A 23,157-nucleotide genomic window follows, 5' to 3' on the forward strand; every position below is an offset into this window, starting at 1 on the left:
TCCCAGAATGGCGTGTGTATGTATGCTCACATGCACATTTTCTGATTGTTGGAATAGAAGGGCTTCACCAACACTTACTCTAGTCTTTTCTGGTAGAAATACTAATTTACCTTTAACATAAGTAGGCTTATACACAAATATATACAGGATAAAAAGCCCTTGAAACCATCTGTGGTCAGAGCAGGCCCCCTCTCTCTCCTGCCTCCTGAACAGCTATTTGACGGCAAAGTAAACGATGCATATGGGAATGCTGCTGTCTGAGCTGAAAAGAAGAGATGAAAATATAAGGGGCATACTCATGGACAAATCACCCAGCCGTTGACTGTAAATCATTAGAATCACACTTGAGAGGGTACGTTCAAGTGTCTTCAAATCAAAAGCTCACTCGGAAGTGATGGAATATGCCACCCTCTCTATTAGGTTCTCCAAAGAAGCATCTTATTATGGCATGATTAAGACCCAAACCATACACCAGAGAGGCAGCTGGGAGTCTTTAGATGCAAGTCGGGCCCTATCTCACATACGGCAAGGGTGCGAGGGTGTGATTTAAAGCACCGTAAGGTCGTGTGGGCAGGGTGGAACCTTTCTGACACATGAAATTGCATTTCCACCTCCCTGCTTTACTTGTGATTTCCTTGTGATTCACCGCTGTCATATCTGAGTCTCTGAATCCACAAAGTAGAAAGAACGCTGCTCTAAAACCAAATACCAAATCCAAGGACGCGGTCCACATAATGCCTTTTTGTTAGATAATCAAAGGTATGAGGTGGATTGCGTTCTTGCTTCTGAAGTCTAAATCCCCAAGTCTCTGGATTATTGTGCTGCTGTCACCATTCGCCTCTCACAATGTCTGAAAATCCAGGCAGTGAATGTTTACAATAGCACAATATTCAATAACATGGATCTAAATTTGTGCTCCCAGCTGCATAGCAAACACCCTTCCAGTGTTCTCATTAACTCGGGAGAACCGTAACCTAAATTGAGTGTCCTCTCTCTAAATTCACTTCAAGCTGTACGCGGCTGATGCCAGAATACTCGTGTTAATGAACGCATCTCATTTCAACTACAATTAAGTTGTACAATGGCCCATTTATCTGCTCTCTTGCCACCCAAGGCTGGGGGGTGGGGAGGAAATCCCGCATGAGCTGCAACAAATCAAGAACCACTTTCAGAAGTCGCCTTCAGGAGGACTGCTTTCAAGCCAAGATAAAAGCTCCGGCCCCGAAATAAACTGCTGACTTTTCCTTCAGGCCATCCTCTGTCTTCTGTGTCTCTGTACATGGATCATTGACATCTGTGATTCATGAACTCTAAAATCTTTTCTCCCCCCCCCCTTCTGATTGCTCTTGTGGCACAACAAAACTGTAAGTACTTCGTAGGCACCAATGTGTACGTGTATATGTATGTATATATGTATGAGTACATATATGTATATGTGTGTGTATATTGTTTATACAGAATCACAGAATCATAGAGTTGGAAGGGACTACTGGGGGTCATCTAGTCCAACCCCCTGCACAAAGCAGGAAATTCATAACTATCTCCCCCCGACTCTCCCAGTGACCCCTACTCCATGCCCAGAAGATGGCCAAGATGCCCTCCTTCTCACGATCTGCCTAAGGTTACAGAATCAGCATTGCTGACAGATGGCCATCTAGCCTCTGCTTAAAAACCTCCAGGGAAGGAGCACTTACCACCTCCTGAGGAAGCCTGTTCCACTGAGGGATATGTATGTTTGTGTGTATGTGCGTGACTTCCCCACCCATGTGCGTGACTTCCCCACCCAGCTGCAGGGAAAACTTTCCAAATGGTAATCCCTACCCTGCACCATGCATGCAAACTTCAGGAGGAAATTGCCCCACACAATATGTTTCAGTTTGCAAAAACTCACCTTCAAACGGCTAAGCTACACATCTGGATCTAGTTGGATACTGTATACTCATTCACCTCCTGGATTTTCCTGTCTGGACCTACACTCGTAACTCTGGAGTTCCAGAACAGGAACTCCAGATATTTCATCCGACCGTAAAAATGGCTCTTGGGGAAGGGGGGAGGGCAACATTGGTCAAAGTCTTGGTGCTAGGGAGGGGGGAGGAACTCGTCTGCTTTCAACCTTCCCTGATTGAAAATGCTTCCTCTGGGACGCTTTAAGACCTGGTAGGGGAAAAGGACTGTCCCCTGACTGTTTCCTCTACTGAGGATTAAAGCAGTCCAGGGGAGAGCATTTTTGACTGGTGGGAGATTTAACTCCTACCCCACCCCAGTGTCATGGCCCCAATTCATATCAGGGGACAGACTGCTTTTTGCAGCCAAATAACACATCTGGAGCTCCAAGCACAGAACCTCTCCATCATGTGTTGCCGGACCCTATGCAGGAGCCCTGCAGGATATGCGGAGTTCTACAGAAAGGTGAAGGTTTTTGTTGTTGCAGCCTACTGAACCATTCCCATCTGCAAACCGAAAAGTGAAGCCTTTGCTCATATGAAGATTCGGGAACGTATCAAGGCCCTGCAGAGACTGGCTTTCTTCCTGACATCTGTCAGAAATTCAAGAACATCTGTCACTTCCGGCCACTGATTACCCAAGCAGGTACACAGATGTTAAGGGGGGGGGGGAAATGGATAAGTATGCTCTTTGTATATTTTATATCACAAAAGGCAATGGGTGGCTCACAAAGCTAATTTTAATTGCTTTTGCATGAAGCTGCACTTATCAAAACCTTTCCAGAATGAGTAATAGTAGCTACCGATCAATGTCAATTACCACTAATCCTGCTCTGAAATGAACCTTGGGGGGCTGATGAATGTCAGAAGAAATTCACTTTCCAATCCCTTAACCCCCGAGCGCTTCATTCACAAGCGTGAAAATGGGAGAAAAAGAACCGGAACATGTAAATGAATGTACAAGACAGAAAGGCACAGAAAAGATCAGACTATTCAGATGCAGAGGAAGCAGAAAATAATTAGATTTTGTTGTTGTTGTGTCTTACCTTGTTCATCAAGGAGAATGTTGTCTGGTTTCACGTCTCTGAAAAGAAGCAAGCTTTTAAGTCAGATTTATAACTGGAAGGTAACAATTTCTTATGACTACATAATGCAAAAATTCCCCCCAGGAAACCATAATACAGTGGGGCTTTAGATAAAAGGAATACTTTCCAGTGCCATTAAACAAAATAGGGGTGTGAAACTTGCACAAGATTCTCAAAGAAAAATTTCTATTCAAAGTAATAATTGAACCCCATGAAAGAACGTCATACTGTGAACACAACTCTCAGAAGGGTATCTTACATCCAAACGTGGGAAAATGCAGGGGAGATGTGTGAATGGCTCTCCAAGCACCCTTGGGTGGTAACTCTCAGCTATGGGGACCCCCAGTTTGGACTGGGGTTATGATGGGGAAATTTAATCCTTTTGCTCCATGCGGTTTTCCTTGAACGGTCCCCCAGAATTGCTATTTGCTCTATTGGGGGAAGCATACCAGTCAACATCTTCAAGTCCTGGAAGGGCTGTCATATAGAGGATGGTGCAGAGTTGTTTTCTGTTGCCCCAGAGGGTCGGACCAGAACCAACGGGTTAAAATTAAATTAAAAGAGCTGCCATCTAGACATTAGGAAGAATTTTCTAACAGTTAGAGCGGTTCCTCAGTGGAACAGGCTTCCTTGGGAGGTGGTAGGCTCTCCTTCCCTGGAGGTTTTTAAGCAGAGGCTAGACAGCCATCTGTCAGCCATCTGATTCTATGACCTTAGGCAGATCATGAGAGGGAGGGCACCTTGGCCATCTTCTGGCCATGGAGTAGGGGTCACTGGGGGTGTGGGGGGGGAGGTAGTTGTGAATTTCCTGCATTGTGCAGGGGGTTGGACTAGATGACCCTGATGGTCCCTTCCAACTCTATGATTCTATGATTCTAACTGTATGTTTCTCCCATTAAGACAAATATATGAGGCTGGGAAAATAGTGTGCATGGGAAGAGGGATAACACCTCACCCATGGTTTCAACTCACAAGTAAAAAAATACTTGGGAGATCCATTCACAGATCTCTCAGCATCTCATGAGGAAAGTAGAGTAACTGTGCAGGATGAGACCAATGGTCCATCTTGCCTAGCATCCTGCCTTACACAGTGGCCAACCAGATGCCTCTATCTTGTTTGATCCTCATATACTAAAGTAAATTCAAAGAAAAGCCACTTACAGTGACAGAGCCCCGTTACAGCATTTGCCCGAAATCCCCCCCGATGCAGCCATGCCCCCATCCCCCATGGAGGCTGTGGAAACAGACCAAGTGGTTGGCCAATGGGCAGGAGCTGGAAGGGGGCCAAGCCCCCACAGCGCTGGCCAATGGGTGAGCCCCTGCCCCCTCATAAACACCTGTGCCCCCACACTCACCTTCCGGCAGGTAAGGCACATGTGGCTCGGGATGCTGCCCACCAGCACCTTGCAATGACAGAGCATCTCTAAACTTTTTATCAGCGAAGACAACAGGGAATTATGTGGTCTACAAGCTGATCTACCAGATGTCCCAAGTATAGCCTCAGTCGTTAGTAGCATGTTCAAATAACTTGCACCCTTATCAAACGCTCTGCAGAACGTTCACTAACACATTCACATGAATGCATGAAGCTGCCTTATACTAAATCAGACCCTTGGTCCATCCAAGTCAGTATTGTCTTCTCAGACCAGCAGCGGCTCTCCAGGGTTTCAGGCAGAGGTCTTTCACATCACCCACTTGCCTAGCCCCTTTAACTGGAGATGCTGGAGATTGAACCTGGGACCTTCTGCATGCCAAGCAGAGGCTCTACCACTGAGCTACAGCCCCTACCCTAAGTGAGGTAAGGTAAAAGTCCCCTGTGCAAGCACTGGGTCATTCCTGGCACATGGGGTGATGTCACATCCCGACGTTTACTAGGCAGACTTTGTTTATGGGGTGGTTTGCCAGTGCCTTCCCCAGTCATTTTCCCTTTACCCCCAGCAAGCTGGGTACTCATTTCACCGACCTCGGAAGGATGGAAGGCTGAGTCAACCTTGAGCCGGCTACCTGAAACCAACTTCTGTTGGGATCGAACTCAGGTCATGAGCAGAGCTTGGACTGCAGTACTGCAGCTTACCACTCTGCACCACGGGGGAAATACATGATCAACACTTTGTAAATGATCCCTAAGACTCCCAAGTTCAGACTGGGGCAAAAATGCTTAGGAACTAAATATCCTGTCCCAATTACAAGTCCAGATTCATAGCTGAGATTGCGTGTAGCTGAAACCAGCTCAGAAGTGATCCCTGAATCAGACATCCCAGCTGGCTTGTGTGGTAGTGTCAGTTCACGGCAGCTGGGAGTAACAGATTGTGCCATTACCTGTGTATAATATGCTGACTGCGCAAATAATCCAAGGCGGAGGCCATCTCACAGATATAGAGTTTCACGGTTTCCTCAGTAAATTGCACGTTTTGCTGGAGATGATAACGAAGGTCGCCGCCCAGGAGTAAATCCACTACCATAAACATGTCTTCTTCATCCTGAAAAGAGTACCTGTGGGAAATGAGCAGAGGAGAGTGAACGATGGGACGTCAAGTAAATGATGGGTACATGAGAGAGGGTCTTTCAAGTGGCATCCTTATGATTATGGAACATCCTCCCCATGGGAGGTGCGCTTGACTCCCTCACTTGCAATCCTCAGGAGGCAGTTGAAGATGGTTTTATTTCGGACCACATTTGATTAATGTACCGGCAGCCCTGAATTGTGATTTTAAATTTGGGTTTTTTAAAATGTATTTTATATGTTCTGTTTTATGTATTTTATCTACACGTTATCCCTATGGAAGTGGTAATGAGAGGAAAAACAGTACGAAGGTCCAGTCGCCTCCACTACGTAGCCTGGGAAGCCCAAGTGGGGAGAAATGGAAAACTGCTCCCCAAAAAGAGGAAGGGGGGTGCAAACGGTCTCTTTCAAAACACCATTTCCAAGCAAAAAAGTGCAAACTTCAAGCAGATGAAGAGGAGGATGACAACCAGGTGATCATTGAAGATTAAGAAGTGGATATTTATACTGTATTTAAATCTGCCTTTGGGGGGATGGACCAGAGATTATGTATATTTTTCACCCAAATCTGATCCATTTGCCCCCAAATTGAAAGGACTGTACCAAGAAGCTAAAGAAAAGACCATCAGTCCCCACCGCACTTCTTATACTATTCTAAATTCATTTATGTGTTGATTTTTATTTGTATGTATTATGTATATTTTAGCTTGTTGATAGCCACTCTGAGACCTGCCCTAGTGGGGGGAGAGAGGGATATAAAATGAATAAAAATAAATAAAGATCGTAAGCCTCTTTGAGTTCCAAAGGCAGAAAGGCAGATAATAAATGTTTTAAATGATGATGATGATGATGATGATAAATGCCACACATGGTGTATACATTCACTCGTCTTTAATTTGTAGATGATCTGCATACAAATCCCCCTGAAATGCTGTTTTCTTTAAGATGCTATCCTGATTCTTTTTGCCCATTGCATATTTATTCTAGGTACATCCATTTGGGTTACATCATCTTGTTTTGCAATGCTCCCTCCACAGCTGAATATCGAACAAGGAGCAGATGTCCCAGTTAATTTTACTTTGCTCGCGCAATCCCCCATTTCTATATCTGGCACAATCACATGGCCCCTGGAATGTGATCATTATGCACTCGTTTTTTTCCAGGCATAATCAATAATGGACTGGAATATCAAGCAGCCTGCCTGATTTTATTATCAAAGGGGAAAACCAGGGCCATCAGTTCTCAATGACTCTCTGGCAAGAGACTCTTAGCCTGCATTGTGGCTAACCCTACTTTTTTAATGTAAAAGCCCAGAACCTGGGATATTGCTGGGAACCTGGGATATTGGCCCTACATACTAACAGTAACAGGACCCAACAGAACAGAGAATTATCTTAGTATCACATAAAATTGTCTATGGCAATAGTTCTCAACTTTTCATATCTTATGTCCCACCAATCACTCTTATAAAAAGACTTATCCAAGAACCTGGATCCCACACTGACAGAAGCAAAAAGCCCACTGTTTTACAAGGACATTTATATGTTTACAGGCATTCTGTTATTAACACTAGTGCACCAAAAGTACAATCCATGTCAAGTACAGTTGACAGGAGATAGCATGTCATAGTTGCAGGTAGACGTGGGGATTAGGGTTGCTAACATCCAGGTACTAGCTGGAGATCTCCTGCTATTACAACTGATCTCCAGCTGATAGAGATCAGTTCACCTGGAGAAAATGGCCGCTTTGGCCATTGGACTCTATGGCATTTTAGTCCATCCTGTCCCCAAACCCTGCCCTCCTCAGGCTCCACCCCCAAAACCTCCCACCAGTGGCAAAGAGGGACCTGGTAACCCAAATTGCATTCTTAGTAGCTCTTATGAAAATACTACATCCTGCCTAGAGTACCAGCCCATTCCTGAAGGAGGGGCCGAAGCTCCTTAGGAGCTGGCGTGATTCTGCGCCGGCGTAGGTGCCACCTTATCCTGGAATAGGGTGGCATCTACGCTGTCACAGGGGCAAACATGCCAGTGTCCACGAGCCGCTGGCCGCCACTGCCAGTGCAGCCACGCTGGAAGGGCTTTCCCAGAAGAGAAAGCCCATGCGGCATGGGTGGGGGGTATTCCCAGGGGTGGAGCTGCCTTTGGGCAGCTTCCTAACCCCACTTGCCCCTGGGACACCCCCTTGAGCTGCAGCGAGGATGTTCCACCTTTTTTGCTGGCACAGCCTCACTTTGTTCTATGGGGCATTTCCCCCCTTTTTAAATATTTTTTTTTATACCTCTCTCTTTTTGTCACCGTGGATCTACCCCCCCAGGATTGCACTCTACTTGTACCATCATTTGAGCTCTATGGAACCTGGGGGTGGGGATGAGGGATAAGTAAGCAAAATTCTTGAATAACACCAATTTCTCTTCCAAAATGCACAGTGTGCCTTCCTTACCAGAATGTGAAAATGTATAGCTAATGCCCAGCTTCATGGGTTGCTTCCCCTCCTTTCATGCCTACAGAAGACTTTACATAATAGTGTTGACTGGGTGACAAGGATCCCATTGCCATGCCTTCAGGTATACTGGGTGCCTCCCAGCATCTTCTCAGTGACTGGCCACTCTGCCATCCTACTGGCAATGATGAAATCTGGACAACATCCTAATAGCTGTGGGCAGAAGATCACGGTCTACACCAAGCACCCAGCACTCAAGTTGGGTCTATTTTAAAGCTTGAGAGGATCTTCATAAATGGCCACATTCCGTTTTTCGGTTTTGCAAATGTCTTCTGTTCCCATCATTTTGCTCAGAGTGCCTGGGATACTGGTTAATCTCCAGCTACAGACTAGGGATGCACATCTGTATAATAACAAATTGATATATGACCTGAATCGTGGCCATTATTTAATCTATAGCTAAACTGACTGTGCCCCGACCTGGAGGCCCAGGCTAGCCTTGTCAGATCTCAGAAGTCAAGCAAGGCTGGTCCTGGCTTGTACTTGGATTGAGACCACCAAGGAATACCAGGGTCACTATGCAATGGCAAACCACCTCTGTTATTCTCTTGCCTTGAAAACCTTACTTGGTTGCCGTAAATTGGCCGCGACTTGACAGCACTTTACACACACACACACAATCTGACTGCAATGACTGCTGGTGTCTGCAGCATTATCAAAGAAAGGTTATCTGAGCTTCTGAGAGGGATGCTGTCCATAAAAGACAGCTGGCTGAAGTTCCTGCGGAACACAGTCATCCTGATAGGTTCTGACATAGACACCATTTCATCTTTGCATACCTGCTTTAGCATTCCTCACAAGATGCTTAAGAAGAAGAAGAGTTGTTTTTAATATGCCAACTTTCTCTACCACTTAAGGAAGAATCAAACTGGCTTACAATCACCTTCCCTTCCCCTCCCCACAACAGACACCCTGTGATGTAGGTAGGGCTGAGAGAGCTCTAACAGAGCTGTGACTAGCCCAAGGTCACCCAGCTGGCTTCACATGTAGGAGTGGGGAAGCCAACCCGGTCCTCCAGATTAGCGTCCACCACTCATGTGGAGGAGTGGGGAATCAAACCGGGTTCTCCAGAACAGAGTCCACCGCTCTAAACCACCGCTCTTAACCACTACACCTGCTGGCTCTCTTAACATCATGGATTACAACAACTCCCCCCACTTTCCCCTTGAAACATGCAGCCTGATGAAGAGTTCTGGAGAACCTGAAAGCTTGAATGCTGTTTTGTGTTATTGTGGTTGGTCCTAATAAAAGGTACAGGTTGAGTATCCCTTGTCCAGACTGTATGGGACCAGAAGTGGTCCATATTTCGGATCTTTCCATATTTTGGAATATTTGCATATACATAATGAAATATCTTGGGGAGGGGACCCAAGTCTAAACATGAAATTCATTTATGTTTTATATACACTTTATACACATAGCCTGAATGTAATTTTAAACAATATTTTAAATAATTTTGTGTACATTGAACCACCAGAAAGCACACTGGCGTGCTGCTGAGTGCCTGTGAGTAATACCTGCACGCCGGCTCAAAAAGTCTGGTTTTCAGGTCAGTCTGAATATTGGATGTCCGGATAAGGGATACTCAACCTGTATTATCTAGCATTTTGGTTTTTAACCTAGCTTCGGACTGACCTGAGACCTCCAAAGTAGAAAGAGGTCTCAGGTCAGTCCGAAGCTAGGTCAAAAACCAAAATGCTAGATAATACAGGTTGAGTATCCCTTATCCGGACATCCGGATAAGGGATGTCCGGATAAGGGATACTCAACCTGTATTATCTAGCATTTTGGTTTTTGACCTAGCTTCGGACTGACCTGAGACCTCTTTCTACTTTGGAAATAACCAAATTTAGCTGATGAAGAGAAGGAAAAAGAACCCGAGAGAAGACTACACATATGTTATCCCCCAACACGGGTTAATTTGGCTTCCATTGCCACTTTGCCCTGGGCATCAACTAAAATTAATTTCCAATATTCTTAACACAAGTACCACCGTGTTTTCCCTCTTTCAAGGGACATGTGAAATCCATTTGGTACTAGAGACACATTTGATCAGCTGCTGGGTTTTACAGCTTCCACTTCCCAGAAGGCTAAATGTGTAACATGACCCCAGCACCATATTATCTTTGCATCCCTGCTCAGCATTCCACATAGGATGCTTACAAGATGTTCTGAAATATCTCCCCTGGCTTTGCTGCCTTTCTAAACACCCAGTGTCGTAAAAGAGTTCTGGTGAACTTGATAACTTGCACTATCTTTGTGTTATTTTGGCTGCTCTTAATAAAAAGGTCTTAATTGGTTTTTACTTTTGGACTATGCTTTGGATCAATGCTTTTTATCTGCAACCTCTATGCTGATTGGTGTTTCTGTGCACTCTCTGTTAATCATTATACCATCCCAGTGGATTTGGGAAGGTTTTCTGATTTCATGTAGCCATGGTTCTTCTCAGCAGGTGCTAAATAATTATGTGGGACATGCTATTTAATCATTACCTGCTAGGATGTGCTTATAACTTTACAGCTGCTGGCAGAAGTGTACACGCTGGGGGGAAAGAAGAAGGAGGAGGAGGAGGAGGAGAGTTGGTTTTTATATGCCAACTTTCTCTACCACTTAAGGGAGACTCAAACCAGCTTACAATCACCTTCCCTTCCCCTGCCCACAATAGACATCCTGTGAGGTAGGTGGGGCTGAGAGAGCTCTAACAGAGCTGTGACTAGCCCGAGGTCACCCAGCTGGCTTCGTGTGTAGGAGTGGGGAAACAAATCCAGTTCACCAGATTAGCCTCCGCTGCTCATGTGGAGGAGTGGGGAATCAAACCCGGTTCTCCAGATCAGACTCCACCGCTCCAAACCACTGTTCTTAACTACACCACACTGGCTCCCAATAGGTGGATTGGGATCAAACTCCTAGACTAGGCTGCGTCCAAAACTGGCTGTACCATTGCCCTAACTATGAGTGCCTATAGATGGAACAGGAACACATAAAAATGTATATCAGAAAAAAAGAAGAGATTCACCAGAGATTCACCAAGAAGACATGTTCAATTTCCTGCAAGATCTCCAGTTCTCGGAACACATTCCGAACCTCGTCTCTTTCAATGCACTGCTGTTTGTTCATGTACTTCATAGCGTACATCTTTTCTGTATCTCTCCTTTGTACGATGCATACCTTAATAAAAGGAAAAAGCAAATTGGGTTATAGTTAGATGCTTTTATTTGCATTGTTAATTCAGCCATTGCAATGGCGTTTCAAGACCAAAGCCAGATTGGCAGAGCCACTTAAAGTGCTCTTCAGCTCCTCTTCCATGATTGGTGTGCACATGAGAAGAACAGAAAGGCAAGTATCAGGTTTCTGGCATGTGAAAAATAAATGTATTTGCTGTTTTTAGCCATAAGGAAAGGTGGGATATAAATAAATGCATACATACATCAGGTTTCTGAATGGATCGATGGCCTGGCAAGGTTGATTTATAACTGCACTTCAATCATCCCGTGCTTTGCAATGCAAGAGTGACTTAAGTCTGACCCCATTTCTGTGAGTTCTTAAGTTTGCTGCTTTCAGCCCACAGCAACACAGATGAGTTCAACTGCCTTAGTGCACCAGAATCAGGCATTTTGCCGGCTACCACTAACCTTCCCATAAACTTCTCTCCAGGATCAGAGGAACATGCCGAATATATTAGATGCTGTGAAACACAGGCAGAATGGTTCTGCTGCAGTCGTCTTGTTTGTGGGCTTCCTAGTGGCACCTGGTTGGCCACTGTGTGAACAGACTGCTGGATGTGATGGGCCTTGGTCTGATCCAGCATGGCTTTTCTTATGTTCAGTTTCTTATGGTGTGCAAATGTCCAATCTTGCACCTGGGGGTAGCTGCTTGTGACAAGTTTGACATGGCCAGAAGTGTCTATAAGCTGCAAGAGCAAGAAGCCCCCAAGAGCTGTTCACCCTTGATAAGAGATACTTAGTAATCTAGTCAAACTCTGGGAAGATTGTTGGCTACAGTACCCTGCAGAATCCTGTCCATTATTGTTCAAGAAATGGTTTAACATATCTAGCCAAAGTTCTGAAGGGAAACAAATTCCAAGTACATTCCTTTTCAGATATCTGAATTTCCCCTTTAATAAGATCAGTTGATATTTCAAATGCCATCCCAGTGTCTAGACGATTTGTAGAATTGTTTCGTTTCCACAATGGACAGGGTATCTACGGTAAAAAATGTCTGTTTTCCAAATCTTGAATCTATAAATGGAAGTAATGTCCTGGTTGTACTGAGATTCTATGAATTTCTTAATTAACTGAAGAAAATAATGAGTTAAACGATGACCTAGCCTTTTTAATTGGGTAACAGCTCCAACTGTTTGTTTCCCATTATTCTGCAATGTGCATTTATTTATCCACCACACATACGCTTTGGGGATTTACACAGCTCTAACTCTGAATTTTAATTACATTTCTAAATTATCCTAGGTACTTGTAGAAATGGTACAGATATAGATCAAGTCTGGATCTGACCATCAGATGTAAGGATCTGAGCATTTCAGCTCCGTATTGGAGCTTGGGATGAAGCCAACAGACTTCTTGGCACTGTGGCATGGTGGGCACTGGATTTCATGAGCAGCAGGGAGAATATTTCCTAGGCCAACAGGGACTCAGGATCCCATTCCACAAGTTTTTGCCATATGGATGCTTTACAATGTAATCCTAATTAGAGTTAAACTCTTCCATTGAAGTCAATGAGTTTAGAAGGCTGTACTTTTGATTAGGATGGCAGTAAACTGCACGGCCTCCATTGACCAAAGCATGGTGCAGTGGTTAAAAGTGGTGGTTTGGAGCAGTGGACTCTGATCTAGAGAACCGGGTTTGATTCCCCTCTCCTCCACATGAGCGGCAGAGGCTAATCTGCTGAACTGGATTTGTTTCCCCATTCCTACACACGAAGCCAGCTGGGTGACCCTGGGCTAGTCACAGTTCTTAGAGCTCTCTCAGCCTCATCTACTTCACAGGGTGTCTGTTGTGGGTAGGGGAAGGGAAGGTGATTGTAAGCCCGTCTGAGTCTTCCTTAAGGGGTAGAGAAAGTCGCCATATAAAAACCAACTGTTCTTCTTCGTCGTCGTCTTCTTCAAAGTAAGGCTGGCAAGGGATGGGGACACCAAACTCAGGAAACAGGTGTGTGGTAGGCTGCCTCTCTTATCTGCCAGTCCTCATGCCTGAAGAATTTCCTTGAAATGTAAATCCTATACATGGAATGACTTAAGCCAGCACGTTCTTTTAAAATTGGTACTGGTGACATCTAGCTAATCTCCACACAGACATCAGCCTTCATACTAAATAACCTCTCAAGTACATCCGGCTAAAATGTCTGTTCCTATTAGCCAATTAATACCATTAGTGTCCAGACAACCAGAGTCAAGATGTGTTGCCCTTGAGAGACCTCTTCTGGCGACAGACCCGAAGTCAGCAGTTCCTGATGTCAGGAAGTTAATATGTCATTTCCCCCCCAGCTCTCTGCTGAGAACTGCAAAACTGGTGGACTTCCATCATTACATTTCCTAACAAACTTTTCCCCCCTTTTGCTTTGGTGTGTGTTTTACTTCCTCCTCGGCTTCCTTTGAGAACTAATGAAACACTTAATTACGAAGTAACTATTTGGAAATGAGTTGATGAAAAATCTACATCTGGCACAATTACATCCATCTTCTGTTAATTAGCTGATCTGCTTACGCTTATGAAGCTGTGTATGCGACTAAAAATTAAATCTGACAGTTCGCTTCCTATGATTTCCTCATCGAGCACCGCAGGCTGAACGTGACCTTAAGGTGGCTTTGGATGAATTGTTAGAAAACACTCTCACGCCTCTTAAAACAGACAATCATAACGGACCTTGAACAAGCAGGACAGGGCAAGGAGTGCAACCTTCCCTCATCAGAAACAAACTGAAAATTGCGAACAGCATATAATGCGAAACCATCATGGAAGGCATTTGAAGCAGAGAAAACAAATATAATGAACAGTTATCATGAGCTCGGTCAAAACATCCCAGTTAGAGGCATAAATGAAAATAATGAGAATTATGCTTCCTTGTTGGCCAAGATGACTCCCATTAAACTCAATGATTTATATAAATAGTCATGTCTGTATACATATTCAGAGAAGCCTCATATATCGGGAATTAAGCACAGCCCCAGGGAAGAAGCTGAAACTGAGTACAGAGCAAATGCTTTGCGTGTATCAAGTTCCCCATTAACCGTGCAATCCTGAGCAGAGTTACACCCTTTTACTCCTATTGACTTCAACTCTGGTGTTTGGAGGATCACTGCAGGTCAAAGTAAGCAAACCTTGTCTGATTCAGTACTAGGCTAGGCAGCTGCAGCACATGGTGATAATGATCATCAGTATAAAGGAGAAGTCTGCAGGTAATATTTTAGGCTGGTCAAAACCGGCTTCAGTTCCCTAATGATCAGTCATCAGCACAGTCTTCTCCCTGTATTGTTGGTCTTGCTCTCTCTCCCTCAGCTCTATGGCCGATCTCTCTTTTACCATGCAACTCAAAGAACAACTTGGAAGTCCACACTCAGGTCTTATTCACATGATTTCTCCCCAAGGGAAGGAAACTGCATCAGCAAGTCTTCTGGGTAACTGGGCATGTTTGTGATTCTTGGAGAGGGAGGGGAAAGAAGTGCAGCTTCTGCAAAGGGAAGTCCTGTCTCACCAACCTTCTAGAGATCTTTGAGAACGTGAACAAACATGAACAACAGTGATCTGGTAGACATCATATACCTGGACTCTCCAAAAGTTGACAAGGTACCTCACCAAAGACCTCCTGAATAAGCTTAGCAATCATGGGATAAGAGGTTAAATGACTGGAAGCAGAGAGTAGGAATAAATGGGCAGTGGGGTCCCACAAGGATCAGTACTAGAGTCAGGGCTGTTTAATTTGTTCATAAATTATTTGGAACTGGAGGTGAGCAGAGTAGTGGCCAAGTTTGTGCATGATACCAAATTATTCAGAAGGGTGAAAGCAAAGGCAGACTATGAAGAATCCGGTTCATCAGATTAGTGTCCGCAGCTCGTGTGGAGGAATGGGGAATCAAACGCCGTTCTCCAGATTAGTCCACCACTCTTAACTACTACACCATGCTGGCTCTCCTGAAGAGCTACAGTATCATTTATCTAAATTATGTGAGCAGGCAAGAACATAGAAAATGAAATTCAATGCAGTGAAGCAAAAGGTACAACCGCACCTGAATTTTCACTAATCTCAACTAAATCGATGGATGTTGTACATAAAAAGCTTTGTCCACTACTGAAGTTCAATCCAGCAAGACTTGGGAGGAGAGACCATGAAGATGACATGGCTCAGAGTCAGCAGACATGCTTTGCATGCTGAAGGTTTCAGGTATAAACCCCAGCATCTCCAGTTAAAGGATCAGGTGGTACAAGATGTGAAAGACCTGAGCTTGATGAACCAACAGTCTGATTTGGTATAAGCCAGCTTCATGTGGCACCTGTGATCCTAGATCATGTGGTCTGATGTACTAACGCTCATGATAGGTTGTTCTCTGAAACTCTTTCTATGGCTTCTTCTTAGAGCAATGAGAATCGGGGCCAACGAAATATTGACTAAAGTCTATGGGCAACCACCCTAAAGGAAGGGGATTGTCCCTTACAATAATGTCCGTCTTTCTTGCCCACAAATCTGTTTGACTTAAATGCAAGAGGGAAGGATGTGCTTCAAACTGATTGGGTTGCAGTTCTGAAGACCGTCAATCTGCATAGTAAGTATGGATGCTGTAAATATTTCATACCGTGTAATGGTTACTTTAAGTTTATGATTATCAAAGAGAAAGGATCAATCACTGGAGAGTTGGAAAATGGTCATTACTTTCATGAGGAACATGCTAATGGACGTTTTTTCTCTTACTTCTCCAGTATCTAGTCTCTTTATTCAGTACAGAAATCTCCATCAAATAATAAACTTTTTAAAACCTCCATGAAATACAGGCAGAATTGAGAGTATGCAGGCAGAGTATCAGCTGCTGTTTCCGTTTAAGATCCTGCAAATAACAGAAAGAGTTCCCTGGAGGTTCAACCACTGCCAACTGATTTGTGCACATCTGCCTTTGTTTTTATTAAGTTACAGGCATAAGGGGGTTGGGAAATTACTTTAACTATTCCTGTAACCATATTTATCGGACTCTGGTCAATGCCAGTATCTTGTATCAGCCTGCTGTTTTCAACAGAAATTAGATCAACCAACCCTCCTTCTGGCCCAACATTTATTTTACTGAGCTGATTAGGGGGAGGGTGACAGGAGATCAGTAAGGATAATTCCCAGTTCTTTGTCATCGTTGTTCTTACTCCTCCCCCCCGAAACCCCCCCCTCCTTTTTAATTTTAATTCGGTCTTATGTGAATTGAACCCATTTTCCTTCCACGCAAAAATAAAAGATCACACCGTTTTCTTTTCACTTGCACTGAATTTGTCTAGTAAAATGCATGTACTTTTCATCATTATTTGCACCTAAACAAATCAGCAATACCTCTTGTACCTATATTATATATAGATGTGATGCCTGTCACATATAGAAATGGTTTATTTAAAAGCTCTACAATATTCATGCCCAATACAACCTTGGCCTTACTTGGTGGTCTTCCATTCAAGTACTAACTAGGGCCAATCCTACTTAGCTTCTGAGATCAGATGAGATGGGGCTAGCCTGGGCCATCCAGGTCAGGGCTGCAGAGTTACTCTGGTCAAAGTTCAGTGAAAACAGCCTAGTATGTCAAGCTAGAACCTGAGTGATCTAAGTTTGAATCCCTATTCTGGCACGCACGCTCACTGAGTGACCCTGAGCTAGCGGTTCTCTGTTCTCTCTGAGCCCAGCCTACCTCACTGTGTTGCTGATGTAAGGATAACGTGGAGAATGATGTACATTGCTTTGGGTCCCCACTGGGGAAGTAGTGTTGCCAGGTCCCTCTTTGCCACTGGTGGGAGGTTGTTGAGGTGGCGCCTGAGGAGGGTGGGGTTTAGGGAGGGGTGGGACTTCAATGCCATAGAGTCCAGTTGCCAAAGTGGCCATTTTCTCCAAGTGAACTGATCTCGATTGGCTGGAGATCAGTTGTAATAGCAGGAGATATCCAGCTAGGACCTGGAGGTTGGCAACCCTATGGGGAAGAAAAGTGAGCTATAAAAGTCAATTGGCTTAGACAGGAGTAACTTTTCATAGGGCTGCATTCTTAATTTCCAGTGTTTTCATGCCAGAATATAGGTAGGATGGGTATCTTAACTAGCCCTCGTCAGCAAGCTTGGTGGTAATAGCTTAGAACTATTTCACCAGGCCTATGGTTGAGGCCATGTACATTTTCCCCCCATCAACGCTGGCCTCCGTACCCTGCACACACACACACACACACACACACACACACACACAAATTGTTCTATCTTTGGGGATATGGAATACAGCAGGCTCTGCTGTGGCCTATATAGTACACTAGCTGCACCATTTTGGATAATATATTATTGCTTGTTATTGACTGGATGGGCAGGTCTTTAAGCATTGTATTAACGGTTTTATTGTGTTTTATGATATAATTTATAGTGAATTGCCCTGAGCCCAGTCTTGGCTGGGGAGGGTGGATTATAAAGTTAATAAACAAACAAACAAACAAACAAACAAATAATGTCACACTGGTACAGTAAGACAGGTTGGTGCTGCTTTAATGGAATTAATCAGCAGATGAATCAACCACAGGCTAGGTGGATTAATCTGTTTGGGAAACTTTTAATTGCTGTTAGTGAGAAATATTAAAGATAGCCTTTCCCTCTCAAAAGTAAGGACAGATTTTACTCATTCAGTTGTTATAATCTTCTAGCTCATCCAATATCCTTAAAAGGACCCTTAGACAGAGCTTGGCTAAATCTATTTTAATTTAGTCGTCTGGTTGAAAGGCTGATGATTAATCCATGAACAAATGATCGGACAGACAGTTCAAGGTGATGACCCAATCCGAAGAACAGCCACTATCAGCATATGGGTCACTGTGCCCCCTGCTGTCTGGCTCCTGACTGAGACAGATCACATGGGCCAAACCAGACGTGCTGGTGGCAAATCCCTGGGTGGAAACATGGAGCCATGGCAAGGTCACATCTTCACTGCAGAACGGATGAGAGAGGAGGAGGAGTTCCTAATCCCTGCTATCTCTAGGGCCTTTTATGCATGGCTGTTTCCCTCGGGGTCACCCCTCCGACAACTTCGGGTCTTTGTGCTGATCATGCATGCCGTTTCCGACTGTCCTCGCTCTCCCCCTGCGTTTCCCTCCGTTTTGCCCGCATTTTCAAATCGGAGATACCCCCCCCCAGTCATCCATTCCTTTGTGATAAAATCTGAGCTATACTTTCTTTTTCTACATGCCTGGTATGTCTTCCACACAGCAACAACTTCTCTGTGTAGCTCTTGTTGACACTGCAAGTGCAGAAGCATTCACAGCAGCAACAGAGCCTCCACATAGCAGTTTTCCATGCAGTTTCTTTGCCGTAGCCCCCTCGTACCTCCAGTTTTTCCCCTCACCACTGGAGGGCTGGGGGGGGGGGCTTGCTGTTAACTGCTAAGGCACTATAGCCTAATGACATTATAACGATCTGTTGCCACAATCTAGTTGTTCATCTGAATTTTCAGCTTTCACTTTTAAAAAGGGGCAACACTTCCCCTTTTATCCGTGGAACAAGAAGGGCTTGGGCAACTTTTTCTTTTAAAGAAAGCTAGAGATTCTGAGGAGCGAGTAGGTTATGCACAGCAGATAATCTTATATCTAATAGCCATGTGTGGACCCACCTGTGGATACTTAAATCCGCGGACTGGGGCCACACGGACACAAAGCAGGTTGTTCTGCAAACGTGGGTGAGCCCCAAAGGTTTGCAGAAAAATCCGAAAATGAAAAAAAGGGGTGATTACAAAAACAAAAGAGAACAGTTGACTGTGTAAGCACAGAGAACTGTTCTTGGCAGATGTATGAGGAGGAGGTGGAGTGCGGGAGGGGAAGAGAGATTGGATGGGCGGGAACTTACTGCTGAGGCAGCAGAGCTGCCGGCTGGGCAGCTGGGAGTCGCCAACACTGGCAGCAAAGCAGCAGCAAAAATGTGGGGTGGGTGTGCAGCTACTTCTACTGGGCCCACCACGGCTCGCGGCTCTGTCGTTACTGAGAAGCTGCAGCTCCCAGCTTTGCTGCTGCTGGGCCGGAAGGTGGCAACAGGGACAGAGAGCTGGGCAGGCAGGGAGCTCCTTGCTCCCCCTAACATCACTGCTGGGCTCCCTGCCCCCCCCAACATCACTGCCTCTACCCCCCGCCCAGCTCCCTGCCCCTCCAGATGTTTCCCCTCCAGCCTGGCATGCAGGGTTGCCAACCTCCAGGTACTAGCTGGAGAGCTCCTGCTATTACAAGTGATCTCCAGCCGATAGAGATCAGTTCACCTGGAGGAAATGGCCGCTTTGGCAACTGGACTCTGTGGCATTGAAGTCCCTCCCCTCCCCAAACCCCGCCCTCCTCAGGCTCCACCGCCAAAACTTTGCAATATGACTTCATTCTGCAGATAGCTAAATTTGCCATCCATGCAATCACTTGATCATTGTCCTACCATACAGTTTCCTGGCTTCACACCTATTTAAACTGTTATCTAGTCTTCTGAAGGAATTTTCCTTGAGGGCTAATTTGAGGAATGAATGGAGGTCAATGGGCTGGGTGCCCACTCCCTGCGATTAACTGACAAGACCTATGGTCACAGCCATTCTTTCTTTGTGTGTGTATTGCCTTTGGGTTCCCAGCAGAAGTGTGGTGGTCAGATGATAACATTTGGTAGGCCAAATTTAGACTTAAGAGTCTTTAAGGTCCGATTCACATATGGGAAATGGATCACATTGGCACTCTTAAACAAAATCATAGTTTATTTTATTTATGGTTAGTTTGTAAATCTAGGATTCAGCATATAGACAATTACTGGGAGGACATTATCAGGGAACAAGGCAAGATGAAACCAGGATACTTGAGCTTGTAGGCCACATGAAATGAACTAAGAGTAACTGTCGGTAAATAAGTAGGGTTGCCAACCTCCAGGTACTAGCTGGAAATCTGCTATTACAACGGATCTCAAGCTGATAGAGATCAGTTCACCTGGAGAAAATGGCCGCTTTGGCAACTGGACTCTATGGAACTGAAGTCCCTCCCCAAACCCCACCCTCCTCAGGCTCCACCCAAAAAACCTCCCACCGGTAGCAAAGAGGGGCCTGGCACCCCTAGTAAATAAGCCAAATCCTGGTTTGAGATCCTGGTTTGATGGACCATAATTAACCATAGTTAGTGCAATGGCCTGCATTCAGGCAAAGATGCTAATCATAGTGGTTTAACATGACATCTGAACTGAACACTGTGTTGATTTCTACTCTTTGGAGACTATTAAGAAACACTGTTTCCAGGCACATTATCTGTAGATTGTTTTCTGAATGACCTGCACCTTGCTAGTTTCTAGAACCAGGGTGCTTCTCAGCATAAGGCAATCCAGACAATACATTTTGTGCAATCCTGTCATTATACTTCAGATAACATTCAATTGAGAAAAAAACCATTAACACTAAGAGCAGGAACAAAAATGGCACATGTTTGGAGGGTGGGAAAAAGTCCATTAAATGGCAGCAGCTGCTTCGATAATGACACTATTGTTAGTAAAATGATCTCATTATTATCTGGGCTTTTGTGAGAGCTGCATGGGTGATACACAGAATTTAAAAATGGGTTACTGAAAACAACAGGGGAAAATAATGTCTCCTCCCAAAGAATGAACAGAAATGCTTTCTAAATATTCCTTCAAAAATTAAGCACACAAAAACACACACAGAGAGATATACGTAATGGTCTACTTGATAATTGTGTCATTTAGAAATATTACTTATTCAAGAAGAAGAAGAAGAGGAAGAGGAAGAGGAAGAAGAGGAAGAAGAGTTTGTTTTTATATGCCAACTTTCTCTACCACTTAAGAAAGAATCAAACCGACCTCTAATGTTGGGCAATTTCAATTAGATTAAATCATAATTTGGTCAATTTTAGTCTATTATAAATTATTTGGAAATTTTAATTAGGATTTTTTTTTTGTTGAATTGCTGTAATTTTTTACCTTTTGTATAAATGACCCACCCTGATCTGGATGGCCCAGGCTAGCCTGATCTCGTCAGATCTCAGAAGCTAAGCAGGGTCAGCCCTGGTTAGTATTTGGATGGGAGACCACCAAGTAAGTCCAGGGTTGCTGTGCAGAGGAAGGCACTGGGTATCCACCTCTGTTCATCTCTTGCCATGAAAACCCCCAAAGGGGTCGCCATAAGTCGGCTGCAACTTGAAGGCACTTTACGCACACACATAAATGACCCATGTGTTTTTACTGGCTTATGCTGTATTAATAAATCTGAATCTGAAACCGGCTTACAATCACCTTCCCTTCTCCTCCCCACAACAGACACCCTGTGAGGTAGGTGGGGCTGAGAGACTGTGACTAGCCCAAGGTCACCCAGCTGGCTTCATGTGTAGGAGTGGGGAAACAAATCCAGCTCACCAGATTAGCCTCTGCTGCTCATGTGGAGGAGTGGGGAATCAAACCCGGTTCTCCAGATCAGACTCCACCGCTTCAAACCACAGCTCTTAACCACTACACTGTGTAGTGAGATACTGCTCATCGTATTTTGTATTAACAGCAGCCAAAAGGGAACAAACAGTATATACTTTGTGAGTCACCTTGAGCATGTCTCTGGAGAGGTCTCAATAAATACCAAAGTGATAAAAATAGTCCCAGATATGATAGGTGATTTCTTAAACAGATTGCTACAAGTCATGGGGAAAAGATAAGTTGCTGGGTGTTTTTTTCTTTCTGCCTTAATGCTCTAGTGGATATAATTTCTTAGCCAACTGCTACATTGGTCTGCAGGTCAGTGCGGAAGTGGCCAGTAGGGTCCAGAACTCAGTGGCAAAGCACATACTTCTATTTAAAAGGCTCAAGGTTTAGAATCCTCAACATTTCCAGCTCCTCTAAAGACGACTGGGAAAGACTAGACTAGATTCAGCATAAGGCAGCTAACTGGGGTTGCCAACCTCCAGGTGGTTAGTATGGAGTCGGCTAGTTAATTTCAAGTCAATCACAGACACAAAATACTCCAGAACTTAACAATTTATCACATAGGTGCAAAAGTGCAGTGAAAGACTTACAACTTACAACATACAATTCTATATACAATCCTATGTTCTCAATCCTATAAGGTAACAATCTCCACAATTTTCTCTTGAGTAATCTTCACAATGGTAACTGGAGTGCAAAATTCAAAAAGTCCCTTGAGGGTAAGGGACGATCGTTTCAGTTCTTCTTCAGGGTAGCAATCTGATTCCATTTGGGAACAGATAACAGCATCTGAGCAACCACGTATGTCAAATGATATACCCTATGTGGGAACTTTGAAAAAATATATATAGTACGTGGCTGCAGCTTTATCCTGAATGGAAAAATGGAGATAAGTTGTGAACATATACAATTGAATTAAACTGAAAAGGGGCTGAAGAAGAACTGAAACGATCGTCCCCCACATCATTCTTCTAGAAATACTATTGAAACCTTACCCTCAAGGGACTTTTGAATTTTGCACTCCAGTTACCTTTGTGAAGATTACTCAAGAGAAAATTGTGGAGATTGTTACATTATAGGATTGAGAACATAGGATTGTATATAGAATTGTATGTTGTAAGTTGTAAGTCTTTCACTGCCCTTTTGCTCCTATGTGACTCCAGTTACCTTTGTAACCTCCAGGTGGTAGCAGGACATCTCCCGCTGTTACAACTGATCTTCAGGTGACAGAGATCAGTTCCCCTGGAGAAAATGGCCACTTTGGCAATTTGATTATATAACATTGAAGTCCCTCCCTCCAAACCCCACCCTCCTCAGGCTCCACCCCCAAAATCTCCAAGTATTTCCCAACCTGGAATGAGCAACCCTACAGCTAACATTCCTGATAAATCTTTCTTTTCCCTTCTTCCTCAATGCTGTTGGATTTAGAAGTTCTTTTCTTTCCTGAAGACCCTGATGGTCTGCAGCAAAAGAGA

At 44.3% G+C, this 23,157-nt stretch overlaps 1 protein-coding gene across 1 annotated transcript in view; it reads right to left on the reverse strand.

Annotated features, from left to right (window-relative positions):
• STK32C (serine/threonine kinase 32C) overlaps nucleotides 1-23,157 on the reverse strand; it is a 224,667-nt gene that overhangs the window by 22,405 nt on the left and 179,105 nt on the right. The window contains exons 3-5 of the mRNA XM_056849782.1: nucleotides 11,050-11,201; nucleotides 5,348-5,521; nucleotides 2,990-3,027 (exon numbers count right to left, since the gene is read on the reverse strand). Of these exons, the coding sequence (XP_056705760.1) occupies nucleotides 2,990-3,027; nucleotides 5,348-5,521; nucleotides 11,050-11,201 (364 nt within the window). The remainder of the gene's footprint in view (nucleotides 1-2,989; nucleotides 3,028-5,347; nucleotides 5,522-11,049; nucleotides 11,202-23,157) is intronic.

This window comes from Euleptes europaea, chromosome 5, assembly GCF_029931775.1.
Source record: "Euleptes europaea isolate rEulEur1 chromosome 5, rEulEur1.hap1, whole genome shotgun sequence".
NCBI classification, from domain to species: domain Eukaryota; kingdom Metazoa; phylum Chordata; class Lepidosauria; order Squamata; family Sphaerodactylidae; genus Euleptes; species Euleptes europaea.